Genomic DNA, 22,259 nt, shown 5'->3' on the forward strand with positions numbered 1-22,259 from the left:
ACACTGTACAAGTGTTCAAGCCACAAAATGCAATTATATCCCTAAGGAGTTATGTATGGAATGATGGGAAACAAGAGGCTGAAGAATAACATATTGAACTCTTCAAGGCCAGGGATCATTTCTGTATTCATATGTGTATATCTACAGTGTAGAATAATGTACTAATTATTCAGAATTGGCTTGTGGAAGGAAGTACATGACTTCCTTTTCAGGGATCAGATCACAGAAAGAAAATAATATAGACTCCTCTTTGTCTCCTACAAGTCTGTCAGACTCTGCAACCTGGAGTTATTATTTTTTTATCTTCTCTTGACCCCTGTTGGTTCACTAGAATTATCTGCCTGGACCCTGATCTTGCTTTTATGACTGTAATACTAAACCTTTCTGAAAGGGGGCAACATTCTGTGATTTCCAGATTGAACCTGTTTTTCTTTTCTCCCACAGGACGGAAACCAGAAAGGAATATATGGATGGGTTTGGGGTGGGAAGTGTCAGCCACTTTGCCTGGTGAACTATATCACAGTTCACAGTGAGCCCTTGTGGGACTCAGGGTAGTGAAGATGCATTACTGAGCAGTTAGCAGATACAGGTCACTGAGCTGAGTATTAAGGATTCATGATCAGTAGGAGTGAGCAAGTATCTATGGTAAGCGAGTTTGGCATGTTCTCAAAGTCAGTGGGGAAGGTGGAGTAAAAAAAGTCTCAGGATTGGTAATTCTTTTTCTAAGTCCTCATATTTTATTACTGAATACTTGGTTATTGGGCTGCAGGAATTACAGTCTGAGCCGTTAAATTCTGCCTGTTGATTTCATTGTTGGGGTGCTTTGACTCACATGCCTTTCAAATTCTGAACCAGTCTGTGGTGGTGGTTTAGTAGCTAAGTCATGTCAGACTCCTGTGATCCCATGGCCTGTAGCCTGCTAGGCTCCTCTGTCCATGTGATTCTCCAGGCAAGAATACTGAAACGAGTTGCCATTTCCTTCTCCAGGGGATCTTCACGACCCAGGAATCAAACCCAGGTGTCCTGTATTGCAGGCAGATTCTTTGCTAACTGAGCTATGAGGGAAGCCCTATTCTGAGGGAACCATTGTGGGAGTTGTAGTATTATGAGCCAAGCTTTCCATCACTGTTGAAGGAACTCAAGTCTTGCCCTCAGGCCGTATAAGATCCATACCCTAGATCATGGAATTTCTGGAGTTTTTCCATACTTAGTCACTCACTATAAAAGCCTCTCCTGTGGAGTTATTGTCAGGCTAGTGAGATTGTCCTTCTCTGACTTCTTTTAACTCTTCCTCTACTCAGAATGGCAGGGTGATTTGTCCTTTATGAAGCTTTGGGTTTAGCTGAGGAGGCAAAGACTCTATGTTCCTTTGAACTATAGGAAAGACTTGAGACAAATTGAACTCTATAATACTGAGAATTGTACTGCTCTTCAACAAGATGTTCTGCACTTATTATATCCAGAGACTTCAAGAAGTAAAACCAGGACAGATTGATATCTGAGACAATGGTGTGCTAGTGTGGTATATCAGTTATCTCCTGAGTCAGACCTAGGAGACAGTAGGAAAAAAGGTATCTCTTTTTAGGTAGTATATGGTATATAAATTATATTTCAATAAAGTGCTAATTTAAATTAAAGAAAAGAAACTGGACTCCTGCAGCAGAAAGAGAAAGAAATGTGAGCTGCGGGCCTCTCAGTCTCCTCTTACCTCATGACTAAATTCCTTTATTCAAGGAATTAATGCCTTAATCCAAGAAGCTGCCTCTCCTATCCCATTTAGCTTCCTGGGCCAGGGTCTGGTGGGCAATGAATGGCCTTTATTTACACAACCACTTCATGGCCAGAGATCAGCTTTTCTATGCTTTCTCCGCAAACTTGGGTTACATTTTAAACCTGCAAAATTCTCTACACATCTTTATCCAACATCAGCCAACTACTGAAGTCTGGTGGAGGAGGCAAAACCCTTTGAAGGGAGGATGAAGGCCTCCTGGCTTCACTCGCCTATACCTGCATGTGCAGAAGAAAACAGAAAATAAGAAAAGCTTCTGGGGCTGGGGAAGTGGCAGGAGGAGCCAGAAAAACCTCCTATAACGTGAATTCAAATACGTTCAGTCATTCCAAGTCTAGAATGCTGCACCATGAATCAGAAAGTGGGAAGAGGAACAAATGTGTGTTCTGAGCAAGAAACAACTGTATCAGGATTTTAAAGAACAGTGCATGCGTGCATGCTAAGTTGCTTCAGTCGTGTCTGACTCTTTGCCATCCTGTGGACTGTAGCCTGCCAGGCTCCTCTGTCCATGGGATTCTCTAGGAAAGAATACTGGAGTGGGTTGCCATGCTGTCCTCTGGGGACCCTCCCCACCCAGGGATCAAACCCACATTTCTTATGTCTCCTGTATTGACAGGCAAGTTCTTTACCACTAGCACTACCTGGTAAGCCCCATTAAGCTATACACTCATCATTTATTATTTGTATGATATTGATCATGTTATTTAACTTTTTAAGTTGAGATTCACAAAACATAAGATTCACCACTTTACAGTGGGCAATTCAGTGGTTTTTAGTGTACGTGGGAAGCCCTTAAAGAGTAGTAGGCTTCAGTAATTCAACAGGCTAATAGATAGTGATACTGAGGGCTCAGCCTCAGTGATCTTTACTTTTCCATCACAATTTAAAGCAAAAACATGCTTACCAATTAAAAATAATTAGAAGAATTGAACTGAAGCATAATTGAGATGTATTTAATAATAAGTTAAGCTTCCCTGGTGGTTCAGTGGTAAAGAATCCACCTGCCAATGCAGGAGCCACAGAAGACATGGGTTCAGTCCCTGGAAGGGAAAGATCCCCTGGAGCAGGAAACGGCAACCCACTTCAGTATTCTTGCTGTGATAATCCCATGGACAGAGGAGCCTGACAGGCTATAGTTCATGGAGTCACAAAGAGTCAGACACAACTGAACACACATGCTTTTACTGTGGAGCATGGGTTCTAGGGCAGGTGGGCTTCAGCAGTTGTGGCACATGGGCTTAGATGCCTATAGCATGTCCGGATCTTCCGGGACCAGGGATTGAACCAGAGCCTGCAGCATTGCAAAGCAGATTGTTAACCACTGAAGCACCAGGGAAGCTCTCAGAGATTTTTTAATGTACTTAATTTTGATATTTCAAAATTATATTTGTTTGTAATCCATTATTGTAAACATTAGGTTAAAACATTAAACTAAAATTTTTTGATTTTCTTTTTTCTCATTAGAAAAATGAAATTGGAGCTTATTGCATGAAATATATAAAATATATATATATAATCAGTTCAGTTCAGTTCAGTCACTCAGTCATGTCTGACTCTTTGCTACCCCATGGACTGCAGCACCCCAGGCTTTCTTGTCCATCAACCAGTTCCTGGAGCTTACTCAAACTCGTGTCCATCATGTCGGTGATGACATCCAACCATCTCATCCTCTGTCCTCCCCTTCTCCTCCTGCCTTCAATCCTTCCCAGCATCAGGGTCTTTTCAAATGAGTCAGTTATTTGCGTCAGGTGGCCAAAGTATTGGAGTTTCAGCTTCCACATCAGTCTTTCCAGTCAGGACTGATTTCCTTTAGGATGGACTGGTTGGATCTCCTTGCAGTCCAAGGGACTCTCAAGAGTCTGCTCCAAAACTACAGTTCAAAAGCATCAATTCTAATCAAGACAACCTTATATTAATTATGAGGTGATGAGCTATTGAGTTGGATGAGCTATTAATTAAAGCAACAATACAAATAAAGCTATTTTGTAAAGCATTTATTATATCCCAAGTACTATTAAATGATATATATGTGAATATATACTATAAAATATATATTTTTCATCAAATCATTAGGAGAAAAGTACTATTAGTATTTTCTTTTAAATATGAGAAAGTTGAGATATAGAGAAGTGAAGTAACTTGCTCAAAGTCAAAAAAATAATGTACAGAAGATTCAGAATTCTAACGAAGATCCAGAACCCAAAACTTCTCCTGTTTTCTCCTCCACATGATAAATGCTAATAATTTCTTTCTATAACTCTCATTATATTGTCTTCAGGATGCAGAAAGCATTGTGGGAAGAAAAATGAACTGAACATTTATTGAATGCTTACTATAATAAATATATTTTATAATAGTCATGTATGGATGTGAGAGTCGGACCATAAAGAAAGCTGAGTGCAAAGAATTGATGCTTTTGGACTGTGGTGCTGGAGAAGACTCTTGAGCGTCCCTTGGACTGCAAGGTGATCCAACCAGTCAATCCTAAAGGAAATCAGTCCTGGGTGTTCCTTGGAAGGACTGATGCTGAAGCTGAAACTTCAATACTTTGGCCACCTGATGTGAAGAACTCACCCCTTGGAAAAGACCCTGATGCTAGGAAAGATTGAAGGAAGGAGGAGAAGGGGATGATAGAGGATGAAATGGTTCGATAGCATCACCAGCTCGATGGACATGAGTTTGAGCAAGCTCTGGGATTTGGTGATGGACAGGAAAGCCTGGCATGCTGCAGTCCATGGGGTTGCAAAGAGGCAGACATGACTGAACAATTGAACTGAACTGTTTGTGTCATCTTCATCTTCTTTGCAGATGAATAGAAAGTGAAGTTCACAAGGACTATGCAACATCTAGAATTCATTGAATAAGCAGTAGATCCTGGCTTTAACTCACTATCCTGGCACCTAGCACAGTTCTTTCTTCTACTTGACACTGAATCCCAGGGCTGAGAGGAGCTCACTCAAAGAAGAATAAATTTTGAGCATAAATGTGGTATTAAAAAATCTTTAAAATACAAATGTTATGCACATACACACATAATACATAATTGCTATGTATAGGTGCTTATGTTTGAAGCAGTAGTGATAGAACCTTTCAAAATAACCTCTTTCCTCAAGGAATGCATTCTAGACAGGGTATAAAGTCACCAACATGAAAAAGGAAGACTCTAATAAACACGAAGGCATATTCTCAGGACCCAACAAAATGGATGAAAAGAGTAAAAAATCTGCCTGCCAAACAAGAGACGCAAAAGATGCCAGTTTGATGCTTGGGTCAGGAAGATCCCCTGGAGGAGGAATGGTAACCCACTCCAGTGTTCTGGCCAGGAAAATCCCATGGACAGAGGAGCCTGTTGAGCTACAGTACATGGGGTTGCAAAGAGTAGGACATCACTGAGAACAAGAAAAATAATGAGTTATTAAAGAATATGTAAGTCTCTGTCTATTATATAAGAGTATGTATTTGACTTATTTTAATTGTGAGTATAATTTTCAAATACAAAACATATTCGGATGGAAAAGACTACTCTGTTCCTATACAATTATCTACATTTTGAGGAAAGCTTTGTAACAGGTAAAAGTGGCCCAGGCTTATTTGATAAAAGTTTTTGAAATGGTATTTTCATATTTGAAGTGAAGTGAAAGTCGCTCAGTCATGTTCAACTCTGTGAGTCTTTTCCAGTGAGTCAATCTTCACATGAGGTGGCCAAAGTATTGGAGTTTCAGCTTCAGCATCAGTCCTTCCAAGGAACACCCAGGACTGATCTCCTTTATGATGGACTGGTTGGATCCCCTTGCAGTCCAAGGGACTCTTAAGAGTCTTCTCCAACACCACAGTTCAAAAGCATCAATTCTTTGGCACTCAGCTTTCTTCACAGTTCAACTCTCACATCCATACATGATCATTGGAAAAACCATAGCCGTGACTAGATGGACCTTTGTTGGCAAAGTAATGTCTCTGGTTTTGAATATGCTATCTAGGTTGGTCATAACTTTCCTTCCAAGGAGTAAGTGTCTTTTAATTTCATGGCTGCAGTCACCATCTGCAGTGATTTTGGAGCCCCGAAAAATAAAGTCTGACACTGTTTCCACTCTTTCCCCATCTATTTCCCATGAAGTGATGGGACCAGATGCCATGATCTTCGTTTTCTGAACGTTGAGTTTTAAGCCAACTTTTTCACTCTCCACTTTCACTTTCATCAAGAGGCTCTTTAGCTCTTTTTCACTTTCTGCCATAAGGGTGATGTCATCTGCATATCTGAGGTTATTGATATTTCTCCCAGCAATCTTGATTCCAGCTTGTGCTTCTTCCAACCCAGCGTTTCTCATGATGTACTCTGCATAGAAGTTAAATAAGCAGGGTGACAATATACAGCCTTGACGTACTCCTTTTCCTATTTGGAACCAGTGTGTTGTTCCATGTCCAGTTCTAACTGTTGCTTCCTGACCTGTCTACAGGTTTCTCAAGAGGCAGGTCACGTGGTCTGGTATTCCCATCTCTTTCAGAATTTTCCACAGTTTATTGTGATCCACAGTCAAAGGCTTTGTCATAGTCAATAAAGCAAAAATAGATGTTTTTTTGGAACTCTCTTCCTTTTTCCATGATCCAGCAGAGCCACATTTAGTTGGTGATAAATGGATGTGTTTATTTCACCTACTATGATGCTGTGTTAGCATCTCTGAACTCGGATATTTAAACGTGTAATTATGGACATGTATAGCTGATAATAAAAAGAAATATCCGAAGGGACTGTGAATTTATAAGCATGACAGTTTTCAGGGGTTCCCATTGTGAGAAAGATGTTGAACTGTAAAATCTAAATGAAAAAATTATATGTGTGATTAATTACCACATCAAGGAGAAAATGAAAGTAGATACAGAGAAAAGTCCTATTTATATGGTAGATTTCAGGTGAGTTAGATCATTTCCCCTAATTAGATTTTCCTTGAATTAGAGGGGAATCAGGAGCTATTTGAATAATAGATGGAAGAAAGGGGGTTGGGTATTACTATAGATTTCCAAGTCAAATGTGGATTTGAGTAGAACATATATTTACATTATTGGAATATGGATGATAATAACACAGGGATAAATGGAAGATGTAGAGATGAGGAGACGTATAGAAAGGAATTAAGTTGAAGTCAAGTCGGGAGCATTTATTTAGATTCTTTGATAAGATATGAAAACAGCTGTTTAGCCCCTTCCAAGATCTGCTTGGTCCTCACTCCATAAATAATGGGATTGAGCATAGGTGGGATGACCACATAGAGATTGGCCAGGAGGATATGAACATAGCGTGGGATGTGTCTCCCCCAAAACCTATAGGCAAAGACAGAAAAGAGTGCAGGGATGTAGAAGAGTAAGATGACGCAGATGTGGGAGCCACAAGTGCTCAGGGCTTTGGACCGGGCATCTTGAGAGGAGAGGTGGAAGACAGCTCGGAGGATGTGAATGTAGGAAACAGCAATAAGGATGACGTCCAGGCCAGTGGAGAGCAGAGCAGCTGCCAACCCATACCAGACGTTGATGGAGATATCAGAACAGGACAGACGGGCAATGCCCATGTGCTCACAAAATGTGTGCGCAATGATATTGACCCGGCAGTAGTGCAGGCGCTTGAGGAGAAAGATAGATGGAAACATGATGATGAAGCTGCGGGCCAGTGTGGCAGCCACGATCTTCCCAATGGTTGTGCTGGTGAGGATTGTGGCATATCTCAAAGGGGAGCAGATGGCCACATAACGGTCAAAGGCCATGGCCAGGAGGACTGCAGACTCAGCCACAAAAAGGAAGTGGATGAAGAACATCTGGGTTAGGCAGCCATCAAAGGAAATGTGGGTAGAACTTAGCCAGAAGTTGGCCAGGGCTTTGGGCATGGTGGATGTGGAGAGTAAGACATCAGTACTGGCCAACATGGACAGGAATATGTACATGGGCTCATGCAGGCTTGGCTGGGAGAGGATGACACAAATTAAAATGCTGTTGCCTGCCAGGGCAGCTACATACATGGTGCAGAAGGGGATTGAGAGCCAGATGTGTAGGTCCTCCAGCCCAGGGATGCCAAGAAGGAAGCAGCCCGCCAGGCGAGTATCAGAGTTGTTCACAGCAGCTGTGTTGTTAGCAGACAAAAAGGCCATAATTTTCTGCAGAGATATCACCTGTGCCATAGGGGAAAAATAGCATCAGACTTTGTATTTATTAGCAGAGTGCACATAAAGGTTTGCAATCAGCCACCAGGTCTGCACACACTCACAGATCCTACAACCATGATGGGTTCTGCACACATGCATATTCTCTATAGAAAATCACACCCAATGTCTGTGCAAAGTACACAGTTCTAGACCCTGTCCACAGACAGTCTCAGTGTCGTCATTCAGACCCTCTACCCCATTTGGCTATAAGATTTTCAGGCATCTTCTGAGTTTGAAAACACTGTGGCTCTGAAGTGTGGTGCTATCACCTAGAATATGAAGGAAGGTGTGGAGCTGTGGAGCAATGCTTCTTAAAGTGCCATCCCCAGGCTAGCATCGTCAGCATCACCAGGGAACTTGTAGGTTCTTGGACCCTGCCACACACCTAATGAATCAGAAACTGGAGCAGCAGTCTCTATTTTAGCAAGATCACAAGGTGATTCTGATTACAGCTAACGTTTATGAACCAATGTTGTAAGAATGTCTTTACTTTCTTCCCTTTCTAGTCTAGATGTCTGTCTCACAGGACTGATAACTTCTCCATCCCAATTAGTTTCTGCTGCATTCTCTGGGAAAATACTTAAACTTCATATAAATCTAACTGGTGCTTCCCTCAACTCACATAGTCAGTTCAGTCACTCAGTCGTGTTTGACTCTTTGCAACCCCATAGACTGCACTACGCCAGGCCTCCCTGTCCAACATCAGCTCCCAGAGCTTACTCAAACTCCTGTCCATTGAGTTGGTGATGCCATCCAACCATCTCATCCTCTGTCATCCCCTTCTCCTCCCACCTTCAATCCTTCCCAGCATCAGAGTCTTTTCAAATGAGTCAGTTCTTCGCATCAGGTAGCCAAAGTATTGGAGTTTCAGCTTCAGCATCAGTCCTTCCAATGAACATTCAGGACTGATTTTCTTTAGGATGGACTGTTTGGATCTCCTTGCTGTCCAAGGGTCTCTCAAGAGTCTTCTCCAGCAACACAGTTCAAGAGCATCAATTCTTCAGCACTCAGCTTTCTTTATAGTCTAAATCTCACACCCATACATGACTACTGGAAAAACCAAAGCTTTAACTAGTCAGGATGTGAAGAAAATGACACAGTCATATCAGTGGTCTTTAACATGTTAGACCACTTGCCCCCTCAGTCCTATTAAATTATTCTCACGACTATAAAGCTTTTAACTGCTGCCCAAATTCCTTCTTCTCAGCTGAATGTCCCTCCTACCTAACTGAAACTTAAAGACTGTCAGGAGCCAACTCCTCATCTTATTATTCCACTCCTGTAAATTTGTCTTATCTCTGTAAGTGTCCGTGTCTCCTTTCCTCCACTGTCAGAGGAAGCAGTGATGATGTCTTTTTTGCATTTCAATATCTCCTCTCTTAGAACTATATTTTACTTTACCTAGGCATGAGAAAGCTCCCTTATCTATGTATTTGTTTATTTAGAGAGTACAAAGACAATATAAATCAATTATATTTTTATACTAGCAGCAAACAACTATAAGACTAAATTGAAAATTTTCTTTTTATATTTAACTCAAATTTTCAAAGCCTCTGCACTAAGAATTTGCAAAATATTGCTAGAAGAATTTTTTTTTAATGAAAATAAATGGAGAAGTATAGGGTTTCCCTGGTAGCTCAGCTGGTAAAGAATCTACCTGTAATGCAGGAGACCCTGGTTTGATTCCTGGGTCAGGAAGATCCCCTGGCAAAGGGATAGGCTATCCATTCCAATATTCTTGGGCTTTCCTGGTGGCTCAGACAGTAAAGAACCTGCCTGCAATGTGGGAGACCTGCGGTCAGTCCCTGGATTGGGAAGATCCCCTGCAGGAGGGCATGGCAACCCACTCCAGTATTCTTGCCTGGAGAATCCCCGTGGACAGAGAAGCCTGGCAGACTGCAGCCCATGGGGTCACAAAGAGATGGACATGACTGAGAAGTGTACCATGTACACAGAATGGAAAACCCAATTGATTGTTAAAACATCAATTTTCTCAAAATAAATATATAGCTTTAAAATTTAATTTTCCAGCTTTATTGAGGTATAATCAACAAATAAAAATGGTGTATATTTAAGGTATACAGCATGATAACATATGTATACAATATGAAATGATTGCTACAACCAAGTTAGTTAACATACCCATTACCTCACACAGTTGCCATTTTAATTTTGTGCCTTATCTCAAGTAATTTTTGAAACAAGCTGGATACACATATACACACACCAAAAAACCCACAAAACCCCCATAAATATATGCATATGTGGGGCTTCCCTGGTGGCTCAGATGGTAAAGAATCTGCCTTCAAGGCAAGAGACCCAGGTTTGATTCCTGGGTAGGGAAAATCCCCTGGAGGAGGAAATGGCTGCCCAGTCCAGCATCCTTGCTTGGAGAATTCGATGGGCAGAGGAACCTGGCAGACTATAGTCCATGCGGTCACAAGGAGTCAGACATGACTGAAGTGGCAGTGCGTGCATATGCATATGCTCACTTGCATGCATGCTAAGTCACTTCAGTCATGTCTGACTTTTTGCGACTGCATGGACTGTAGCCTACCAGGCTCCTCCATCCATGGGATTTTCCAGGCAAGAGTACTGGAGTGGGTTGCCATTTCCTTCTACAGGAGATCTTCCCAACCCAGGGATCGAACCTGGGTCTCCTGAATTGCAGGCAGACGCTTTACTGTCTGAGCCACTAGAGAAGCTATAAATATCTGTAAAGTATGTATGTGTATTTTCAAGAATAATTTCCCCACCTAATCTCTGAATCAACCTTCTTTCCTACCTTCTCAGGGACTTTGTTCCATCAGTTATCCCTTCTCTTATTTATCAATGGTCACTCCTAATTTCCTGAATCAGGATTATTTATGAACATTCATATATTTTTAGTCTTAAAAGCAAACAAGAACTTTAGCAGCTACAGTAAAATTTCTTATTCACCTAGTCTGTCTCACTACTTTCTGTTCTGTCTCTCTCCTTTTCTTCAAAGTCACGCTTTTTGGTAGATGCTTCTTTTGGCTTTGATGTCTTTACCCTCCACTGGTTCTTCTCTTGCCCCTGACCTTTCTTTCTATCCTCATGAAGGGCTCCTCTGTCCCTGAAGGAGGGTTTGGTGTTAGTACTTTCTATGGTTGTCTCTGTGCTTCCCTTACTTTTCAATCTACCTGGCCAATTTTGTCACCTGCCTTAGGTTCATTTACTCTGCTTGTAATAAGACATCCCAAATCTATAACTGCCATTTATATTGCTTTCCAGGCTCCAGATCTAATTATTCGAAGACCTCCCAACTGGTATCCTAGCCTTTAGTCCTTCTAGTCTCTAAACCAGTCTCCATAAATAAATTATATTTCCTAAAGATAATTTTGAGTACTCTGCTTACTTGATCACTGATACTAATTTCCCATTGCCTAACAGAATCATGGTCTATGCTTTCTCCACTGATACTGGTCAAGATCCATGTCTCTGAAGTGTCTCTTCTTTCTTGGTGGTCTTTTATACATTCCACTCCCTCTATCTCCATCCTCTCCTTTAATCTAGCCAATTTAAATATCTCATTCAAGAAGACTTTTCTCATTTCCTAAGACTGTGTTATGTACTTCCTCTGTACTCCTATATTCCCCGGTAGTTATGTATTTCTCTCTCTAGGATTTATCACACTGAAACATTTTTAGCCTCAATATATTATCAGCTTCCTAAGGGTCAGGGCTGTATCTTATTCACCGATGTCTGGGACAGAGTTGACATGTAGCAAATGTTAAAGGAAAACAAGAGAATATGTAAGTTTCCACCCACTCAACCATGGAAGTTCACACGGTGAAGGACACAAGCAAATATTGTAAAAATCACGGATTTATAATCATAGATCTTCTGTGCTCACATTCTTTCCTTGTGTGTGCATTGTGCTCGTTCTTTCTACAGCATCATTCCACATGCTCATCCTCTACTACATGCACCCACCTTTGTCAGTCACATCAGCGCCTGCACAAAATTTTCTTCTGTCATTTCAGTTCCCCTTCTAATAGGCAGACTCTGTTCACATTATCTCTCTATCACTCATTTATGTGATTTCTGCTTCCTTCCAATTCAGGTACCTATTGCTGTTGCCACATCCCCAAACCAAGCAACCAAGCAAACCAGAGCAACTCCAACCACTCTGCTTAAAGTTTCTCTCTAGCAACCTCTGTTTTCAGAACTTTCACTTTTAAAATAGCTGATTTCCATTTCCTTGCCCACTGATTCCTGCTTCTGTCATCTTTGGCAAAATTGCAAGAAAAAGTATCCCTTATATATCAATGAATTTTCCCCACCTGTTTTTGAATCCTTTATCTGACTGCCCTGTCCAGGAAATTTGTCCTTTTTAAGTGATCCCCCAAATGCAGCAAAATAAATTTTTGTTTTTCCTTAATGTCTGAGGATAGAACCTCTATATCATTTATGATTCTTGCATCATCCTCAGGAACCAAAGATCACTTAGTCATCTACCTCTCTATCCTTACCTAGAGAGTGATCTTCCAAACTGCCCTTCTCTCTTCTGACTTCCCAGGAAAATACAATTCACTCCAGCTACTCTAGACTTTTTTTCCCATCAGCCCTCTACTCCTCCTTGAACACTGACACAAAACTTTCCACTTACCTGGTTCCTATTCTGCATCCATTCCTTCATAGTAATAGCCTTCTCTCCATCCTGAAATATCTAATCCAAACTTACCTTCCCAAGGCAACCTTCTCAGACTCACAGTTGCTTCAGTATTTCATGTACAACTTAGGCTTCTTTAATATATAGAATTGAAGCTCACACTTTGCCTCATATGGTGTTTATTCCCTCGTCTCATTTGGGAGCACAGATTCTCCACCCTTTCTGTCATTCCTTTCCTCAGCTCCAACTTCATCCTGTATACCATTTGGACCAATATGCCTCTGTTCAACATGATCTAAGGCACACAGGAATATGGTATAGAGCTAGATGGAAGACAGCCATTGACAGATAATCTGGGCATCTAAGAGGAGGTGGTCAGCACCAGCTCTGAGGCTCTTAGCCTGAATGTTTCATTGAACTTGTTTTTGTATTACCCATTCCAATACTAGAACTCTTTCACACTTTTAATCCTACCCCTTCTCTCTCTCTCTTTCCATTGTCCTTCCTAAAGCATTTCCTCTTAGGCTTCTTTTATTCATCACCTTTTTTTTTTTTTCAAATCCATGTTTGTACTTCACCTTCGTGCTTTCTCATCACTCCTCCACTGTCTCTAAAAGTCTAGTATATTCATATGTCATCCTAAAAGAAAGAGTATGTAGTGATTGCTCGTTCAAAAATCTGACAAAGGGGAATTTACCTGGCAATCCAGTGGTTGAGATGCTGTGGTTCCCCTTCAGGGGATCAAGTGTGTTTGATCCCTGGTCAGGGAACTAGAATGTGGCCAAACTTAAAAAATTTTTTAAATGAATATTGTGTGATTTTTTAAAAATCTGACAAGGCTTGACCCTTTCTTTGAGTTAGCATTTTAAGTCAAGAGAGGAAGGAATTGTGCCCTCTTACCATGAGAAGCTATCAGTAATTATAATAAAACAGTGGGTATACCATGCTGTGGGAGTCAGAGGCTAAAAGAATAATTCTGCCTGGTGTTTCTAAGAGAGGCTTCACAGAGTGTCAAATTGCAGTTCAAGCTGTAAAGGATGAGTGTGTGTGTACACTTGTGTGTGTGGGAGGGCATGTGTATGAGTTTATTGTGGGTGCTGCTTGAGACAATGAAGGTGAAAAGACTTTCCAAATGAAATAGTACTTTGGTGAATTTGGACAGAACGATAAGAGTGGAATTAGAATACTAGAAATAAAACAGAGATAGCAGAGACTAGAATTCAGGAGATAGGAAATAGTATTAATCTGTCTTAGGATCTTCCACACTTAGAATGACTCCTCTTTTGGAGCCAAGATTTACTTAATTTTATTTGTCAATTGAGATAAAATTCACCTTTTTAAAATATACAATTCAGTGGCTTTTAGTATATTCACAGGTTTGTCGAATCATGGCCCCTATTCCCAGAACATTTCCTATACCCTGCAAATAATTGACATGCCTGAGAGTAGTCACAGCTCAGACCTTATTCCTGTCAGTTCCTGGAAATGCTAATTTGTTTTTGATAGGTTTACCCATTCCAGACATTTTATAGAATAAAGAGTCCTGTAATTTATGATAAAGATATTATTAACATCTTACATTAGTATGACACATTTGTTATAATCAATGAGCCAATATTGATGAATTAGTATTAATTAAGGTAAATATATGGCAAGAGTGAAAGTTGCTCAGCCGTGTCCAACTCTTTGCGGCCCCATGGACTATACAGTCCATGGAATTCTCCAGACCAGAATACTGGAGTCGGTGGCCTTTCCCTTCTCCAGGGGATCTTCTCAACTAAGGGATCGAACCCAGGTCTTCTGCATTACAGATGGATTCTTTACCAGTTAGGCCGCCAGAGAAGCCCTTAAAAATATGTTAACCAAAGTCAATTTCTGATATAATTTGTATCAGAAGTATATATTCTGTTTATAGTGTATTTGCAGTAGAATATTGGTATGTAATTCTTTAAGATTATTTATATAGATATATTTATAGAATATCAATAATAGACTATAGAATTTATGCATTCATATATATCTTTTTTTATATACAACAGCTAACAGTAATTAATATCTTTTGAACATTTAGTATATGTTTTGTAAGTTCAGGAAATAACTCATGTTTTTTCAGAAGAGCTGCATCTTAATATTACTTATTTTGGTATAGCATTCTAGAATGGCATATATCTGCTGCATTTACAACAATCACTTTATAATTAAGAATATGTGTTCCAAAGAATTATAATCTTCTTGGTTTAATAGAGAGGACAGTCAATAGTAAAGATAGTTTCTATTTCTGTGACTCACTGTTTCTTAGGGACATCTTATCAAATAGTCTGTGTCAAGAACTGTAAGTGTCTGAAATTGTACTCTACTTGCAAGACAGCAAGTTAGTCTGTTACAGTTTCATGAGGCTGGTAAAAAACACAAAACTTCTGGGTCAGAGACAGTACATTTTAGCCCATACAGAAATGACAGATTTCTTTAGTTTTTACCTAATGTTCTTTTTTTGTTGTTGTTCCAGAATTTCACCCAGGAAACCTCATTACATTTAATTTCATGTCTCCTCAGACTCTTTTGGATGCAACAGTTTAGTTCATAAATGTTTTCAGTCTTTTAATATTTTAATTTTATTTTAAAAAATAGCTCTTTTGTATATATGTTATATGCTTTTATTTTAAAATGTTATATTTTTTACATTGTTAAAATGGATGAATTTGTTGTTACTGTGAGCTCAGTTTGATTTTTTTGCCATGAAATATCAACTGTGACATATAGAAATGAGAGAAAGACAGTTTCATGTAAGGAACTGAGAGATCTTCATGAACTCACTCACATGGCCAGAGTCAAAAGAATAGGTAATTTTTAGGGAAGCAGAATTTTATTTTATCCTTTTTAAAAAATCTATCTTAATTGATACACCAAGCCAACAAGCATATAGCCACTCTGTTCTGTTTCTCCTTATAATATTCTGGACTTGATATACCTTTGCATTTATAGTAAAATGCAAAGAATAGTTAGCAATACAAAACTACAATGTATTTCAGCCCTTTCTGTAATATGTAAAGTGTGGTCTGCATTATATATCCATTACACTGTCATAAAATACAATTCAAGTATGAAAGGTCTCTGTATGACACTGGGATCTATGATAGTTTTTTTTTTTTTTTTGCAAAACATTAACATAATCAATAAAATGAAAGTATGGTAAGTGAGAAAAAAGGATGTCAAGAGTGTTTAGGTTTCTACCATAAGTAGCTGGATGTTAATAATTCATCTCCAGCCATGTGGTAGGCGTATACTAAACAGACAATGACCTAAGGGAGTGGTTTGTATAATAAAAGTTTACCTCATCTTGCTCAGAAGTCACTGAGTTTTTTCAGTCCAAAAAATATCTCATTACAGTAACACGTAGAGACCAGAAAGTCTCATTCAGTGAAATAGAAGATGATGCAATGATCCAGAAAGACCCTCACTTGATGGAGTAGTTGGGGCTGAGAAACCAAATGAATCAGAATTTGGAGGACTTTGAAAGACTGATAGTCACATCTGTCCTGCAACCATATCTTCTGGAACTAACTAGCATCCCTAACCAATCAACTGTCTTTTCTCCAACAGTTCCTAAAAGCATCTTCTGGGACCTAGAATTTGCAATGTCATCATCATACTGTTCTTCTGATTCAGATCCAGGTGCCTATCTACTTTAATTCATTATTCTTTCAAAAAGTGTTTTTTGATTGTCTATAAATGGCTAGTCTACACAAGCCATACTCTGAAGAATCCTAGCACATTTTGGTTTCTCGCCTCTGTCTAAAACTCAGAGGGGGGACAAATTGAGAGAGTAGTACTGAAACATATGCATTACTATATGTAGTACAGACAGCTGGTGGGAAGTTGCTGTATAACATAGGGAGCTCAACGCAGTGCTCTGTGACAACCTATGGGGTAGCATGAGGGGTAGGTGGGAGAGGGATTCAAGAGGGAGGGGATATATGTATACTTATGGCTGATTTGGCTTCCCTTGTAGCTCAGTCGGTAAAGAATCTGCCTGCAGTGGAGGAGACTTGGGTTCGATCTCTGGGTTGGGAAGATTCCCTGGAGAAGGAAATGGCAACCCAGTCCAGTATTCTTGCCTGAAAAATCTCATGGACACAGGAGCCTGGTGGGCTGCAGTTCATGGGGTCATAAAGAGTCAGGCACGACTGAGCAACTAACACTTCACACTTATGGCTGATTCACATTGTTGTACGGCAGAAACCAACATAACATTGTAAAGCAAATATCTTCCAACTAAAAATAAACTGAAAAGAAAACCTAGAATCGTATCCTATGAGTGAATGCTATCATTTATAGACTACGAAAATGATAGACAATTAGATACTAATAGTACTGACTTGGAACTGAAGTCCCGGGAATCCCCCTACTTTTAGAGCACTCATTTTTCAGAGTCCCTGCTATCCATCCCCTGAGCAAACCACCATGAGGTAAAAGTCATGCCAACCATATGTGTTTGTCTTTCCTGGCTGGAATTAAATTTGTTTCTCCCCATGCTTCATCTTCTGACCTGGGTACCCTTCTTTTTCTTTTTATATATCTTCCTCAATTGTTCTTTCCTGCATCTTGCTGTTATTACCCTTGGAGTTCTCCATGACAACCTCTCTCCTGACTTTCTAACTCAGCACTAACCTCAAAATCAGAGGCCTGTGAATGTTATCTGAGTGTGGGAATGGTGCTACAAGTCTTGGGGTGGTAGACTGGGAGAGATCCAGATCGTATAAAAGGTCCTGTGGTAGACAGAGTAGTGGCTGGCCCCTCAAAGATATGCACATTCTAACTCTTGGAAACTGTGCATATATTATTTACAAGTTAAAGAAGATTTATGCTTGATAATCAGCTGACTTAAAAATGGAGGGATTATACTGGATTATCTAATGCAATGCAATTGCAATGATTTTTATAAATGGAGAGGGAGATTGAAAAGATTATAATCAGAGAGAAATATGTGACTACAAAGGTCAGAAGTCAGAATAGTGACTTCTGTGTAAAAGGCTAAATCCTCTCTGTGTGTATACACACACACCTCTTTTGGTCTAAGGGAAAGGTTTCTTGTAAAAAAATCAGAAAAAAAATAAGTAAACAATGGCAGACTTAAAATATCAATTTTACTACTGAGACTGTATGAATGGTTATTCTATGTGAAACCTTACCTCCTCCCAGTCTGAATAGACACATTCAGACAGAAAATGTGTCCTTAAGAAGAGTTTTCAATCATTAATGAAGGATGGCTACATATCTAGGAAAGATGATCTAGGAAAATAAATAAGAAAATAATGCATAGATTTAACTACCTGATTGTTTGGTAAAATGATTAATAACTGTGATTATATAAGCAGGGAAGTAGACTGTATGGTTCAGCTATACTAGAGAAGGTTTCTTGGAATCATTGGCACTTGTAAGGATCAGGAGCAATAAGTAGACAAGATTGCATTTCTGGAAAGCATAGAAATATATGTGATTAAATGTAGGGATGATGGAAAATTATGGAGGGGCCTATATGAATACCTTTTAAGGAGTAGTGTCTTAAAAATTTCATATTTTCAAAAGAGAAATCTGACAGCATAAGGTGATGAAGGGACTTGCAAGACATTGGAAGAATTATTCTATGTTTCTAATTAGTGATGAAGATGACTTGAGAGGGAGGAAAAGAAATGGAATAGTCAGACCAAACAGGAATTTCAAAAAAGGATCATATGAGCCAGCAAAGAGATATAGAGACTGAAGGAGAATGGAGAGTCAGCAGAGCCAGTCCTCAGATGACTGTGTTCCAGCAGCTGGGGAATGATATGATTTTAAAGTGCAGTAGCTGGTCAGGAATTGGCAGAAAACAATGAGTCTTAGAGAACTGAAGAGTTGACAGGATATTTAGATGAATATTTTCTTCTAGCTATTGAAGTGGTTGGAGTAACTAGAAAGTAAAAGATTGGTTCGTCAAAAACCTAATGATACATTGGCACTACAAATGTAGATTTGCTATTTCACATGTAGTTCCTGTTACTTCTTTGGATTCAAACTTCAGAGAAGATATTACTTAGACTCATGGAGGTAAGACATTTGATATTTACATTCTTGAGATGTCTCAGACTGGTTTACTTTGTGAGAGCAAGCTAATCTTGAAATTTTAGTTAACATCCAAGGGCCAATATGCTCCTATGTCATAGGTCTGTCGGGGCTTTGTTCCACTGCAGCAACAATGCAATTGTGGCAATGTCCATAGATGGGGGATCATTGGTTTAATTGGGATCTCATGGCATTTTGGTAAATGCTGTAGTGGTTGTGACAATAAGTAGGTTACATTTTCCCTAGTGCTTATTAGTAAGTAAAGTAAATAGTAAAAAGTCACTCAGTCGTGTCCGACTCTTTGCGACCCCATGGACTATAGCCTATCAGGCTCCTCCGTCCATGGGATTCTCCAGGTAAGGATACTGGAGTGGGTTGTCATTTCCTTCTCTGGGAGGGAAGTTACTGCTGCTGCTAAGTCACTTCAGTCGTGTCCGACTCTGTGAGACCCCATAGACAGCAGCCCACCAGGCTCCCTCGTCCCTGGGATTCTCCAGGCAAGAACACTGGAGTGGGTTGCCATTTCCTTCTCCAATGCATGAAAGTGAAAAGTTCTTGTTAGATGATAGGAAAGGAGGGATCCTGGTTGTAGAAAAGACTTGAAAGGAATTAATTTCATTGACAGTTGGTCCTAGGAATCAAATGTGATATTTTGTTCTCAGGGAATGACAATCCACATGATGGCCACTTTGAATTTGATCAATTTTAATCCAGACTCCTTCATTTTGATGGGGATCCCAGAACTGGAGCAGTTCCACATCTTGTTTGGGATTCTTTTCTTCTCCATCTACCTTGTGGCCCTTGTAGGCAATGGCATTCTTTTCTACCTCATCACTATGGACCATAGTCTCCATGAACCCATGTTCTTCTTCTTCTTAATGCTGGCCTCTGGAGACCTCATATTATTTACTGTAAGTGTCCCCAAAACACTTGGCATATTCTGGTTAAAAGCTCAGGAAATCACATTTTCTGGCTTCCTCACTCAGTTGTCCTTTCTTCACCTTAGCTTTTTTCTGAACTCAGCCATCTTGTTGGGCATGGCTTTTGATTGTTACATGGCCATTTGATACCCTTTGAGATACACTAGTGTCTTGATACCCAAGACGATTGTTAAGATCATGGTGGGGACTGCGAGTTGAAGCTTTACTGTTATTTTGCCTGTTGTTTTTCTGGTGATGCGTTTGCCATTCAGCAGGACCCGTATCAACCTTCACATATATTGTGAGCATATAGGGGTGGCCCGACTTGCCTATGCTGACATCTCCATCAGTATCTGGTATGGCTTCGCTGTGCCTATAATGACTATTATCTCAGAAATGATCCTCACTGGCATCTCTTACACTCTCATTCTTCGTGCTGCTTTCTACCTTCCATCCAGAGATGCCCTCCAGAAAGCCCTCTGCACTTGTGGTTCTCATGTCAGCGCCATCCTCATGTTCTACACACCAGCCATGTTCTCTGGCCTCACTCATCGCTTCAGCCACAGCATCTCTCACACATTTCACATCGCATTTGCCAGTCTCTATGTAGCAATTCCACATGCACTCAAACCCATATTCAAAACAAAGCAGATCAGGGACAAGGTCATCCTTCTATTCTAACCTAAAGGGATGCAGTGACCTGGGGATAAGAACACAGAGAGAAAAAGTGTGAGAAATCAAATAATCATATTGATTTAAGAGAACTTTCTTTTGTAAATAAATAACTGGAAGCCTTCAATCAATAATGGATCCAATTCCTATGAATTTCACGGCCTCAGTTCTACTGGAAAAAAATTATTGGTAGAATTAGAGGGGGAGAGGGGATTTTTAAAACCCCAAGAAAATGAGAGGCATCAGATGAAACTATTCTAATTTTTTACAATGAAAAACATCAAAACACAAAATCTTGCTCTTGCTCAGGTCCTTTGATCCTGTTTCAATTTGTCTTTATAAAATAACAGAAAAATAGTACTTTACTTGTAGGCTTTTTGTAAGGTTAAATTTGTTTAGCATGAAATAAGCTTATGAATTCAATAACCACCTATATGTTGATAATTCTCAAGTTCAAAGCTTTACTTCAAATTCTTTCTGTCCCATGTAGCCAACTCTCTATCTGATAACTCCTCTTGGCTATTCCACTGAACGTTCAAAATCAAAATGAACCAGAATAATTTCATCTTCTCTTCCTTTCCTCTTATGATCAACATAATTTCCTGAATTTTCTGTCTTATTAAGTGGTATAGAATTCAACCAGTTTCTGATGTCAAAGGCTTTTCTCTTTTCATCATTCACTTAAAAAATTGTTTGAAGTGAAGTGAAAGTCACTCAGTCATGTTCAACTTTTTGTGATCCCCTGGACTATACAGTCCATGGAATTCTCTAGGCCAGAACACTGGAGTGGGTAACTGTTCCCTTCTTCAGGGGATCTTCCCAACCGAGGGATCGAACCCAGGTCTCTTGAATCGCAGGTGGATTCTTTACCAGCTGAGCCACCAGGGAAGTCTAAGAATACTGGAGTAGGGTAAGGGAATTCTTGGAACTCCAAGAATACTGGATAGGGGTAGCCTATCCCTTTTCCAGCAGATCTTCCTGACCCGGGAATCAAATCAGAGTCTCCTACACTGCAGGAGGATTCTTTACCAGCTGAGCTACCAGGGAAAAAATTATTTAAAAAAAATTTATTATTTATTATGTCTTCTGAATAACCTCAATTTATTCATGTTTCACATTAAAAATAGTCATAATGTTCCCTTTGCCCTGGACTTTTCAGCAGCCTCTTTTAGAAATTTCTAACTTTATTTATTTATTTTTCTCTCCCATTTATGTTTTACTCAGAAACAATATTGGTCTTACTAAACTTCAACTAGATCATGTCAATCCTGTAGTTAATAATCATTTAACAGTTATTCATTTTGATTTACAGAAAACCCAATACCCTAGCATAACTTCAAAGCATTTTATGGCATCATTGGTGCTAACCAGTTATTGCTTGGTGTCTGGTTCTCCCCTTTCCTGTCACTCTTTCTCTCACATGCCCTTTTTGCTACAATCACCCTGTACTTCTTTTGGTTTTTCAGGCTATGTTCTCTTGTCCTTCTGCAACTTCACACATGCTATTCCCTCTGGAATCCAAATCTTAGCTTGAACTTGAGAATGAAGGGAAATGATTTTTCAACTCCTTTTTGTTGTTCTATTTCATGCCCACTAGGATAGCCATACGGAGAAGGCAATGGCACCCCACTCCAGTACTCTTGCCTGGAAAATCCCATGGACAGAGAAGCCTGGTAGGCTGCAGTCCATGGATCACGAAAAGTTGGCCACGACTGAGCGACTTCACTTTCACTTTTCACTTTCATGCACTGGAGAAGGAAATGGCAACCCACTCCAGTGTTCTTGCCTGGAGAATCCCAGGGATGGGGGAGCCTGGTGGGCTGCCGTCTATGGGGTCTCACAGAGTCAGACAGGACTGAAGCGACAGCAGCAGCAGCAGCAGCAGGTGATTGTGGAAAAGTGAAATAGAGAGTGACTGTTTAGTGCATAGGGGGTTTTTTGAGGGGATGAAATGT

The 22,259-nt window shown here is 39.9% G+C and overlaps 1 protein-coding gene and 1 pseudogene across 1 annotated transcript; one reads left to right on the forward strand and one right to left on the reverse strand.

The window, feature by feature from the left end:
• Positions 1 to 6,942: 6,942 nt before the first annotated feature.
• OR52B6 (olfactory receptor family 52 subfamily B member 6) lies at positions 6,943 to 7,953 on the reverse strand. Its single transcript, XM_086338419.1, has one exon. It carries the CDS (start codon positions 7,951 to 7,953, stop codon positions 6,943 to 6,945), a length of 1,011 nt encoding a protein of 336 aa, XP_086194545.1.
• An 11,424-nt stretch (positions 7,954 to 19,377) lies between these two features.
• Positions 19,378 to 20,331, forward strand: LOC147357965 (olfactory receptor 52H1-like; annotated as a pseudogene).
• Positions 20,332 to 22,259: the final 1,928 nt, after the last annotated feature.

Source organism: Bos grunniens, chromosome 15 (genome assembly GCF_055505025.1).
Source record: "Bos grunniens cultivar Pamir isolate PY7600 chromosome 15, Bosgru_T2T1.0, whole genome shotgun sequence".
NCBI lineage: Eukaryota > Metazoa > Chordata > Mammalia > Artiodactyla > Bovidae > Bos > Bos grunniens.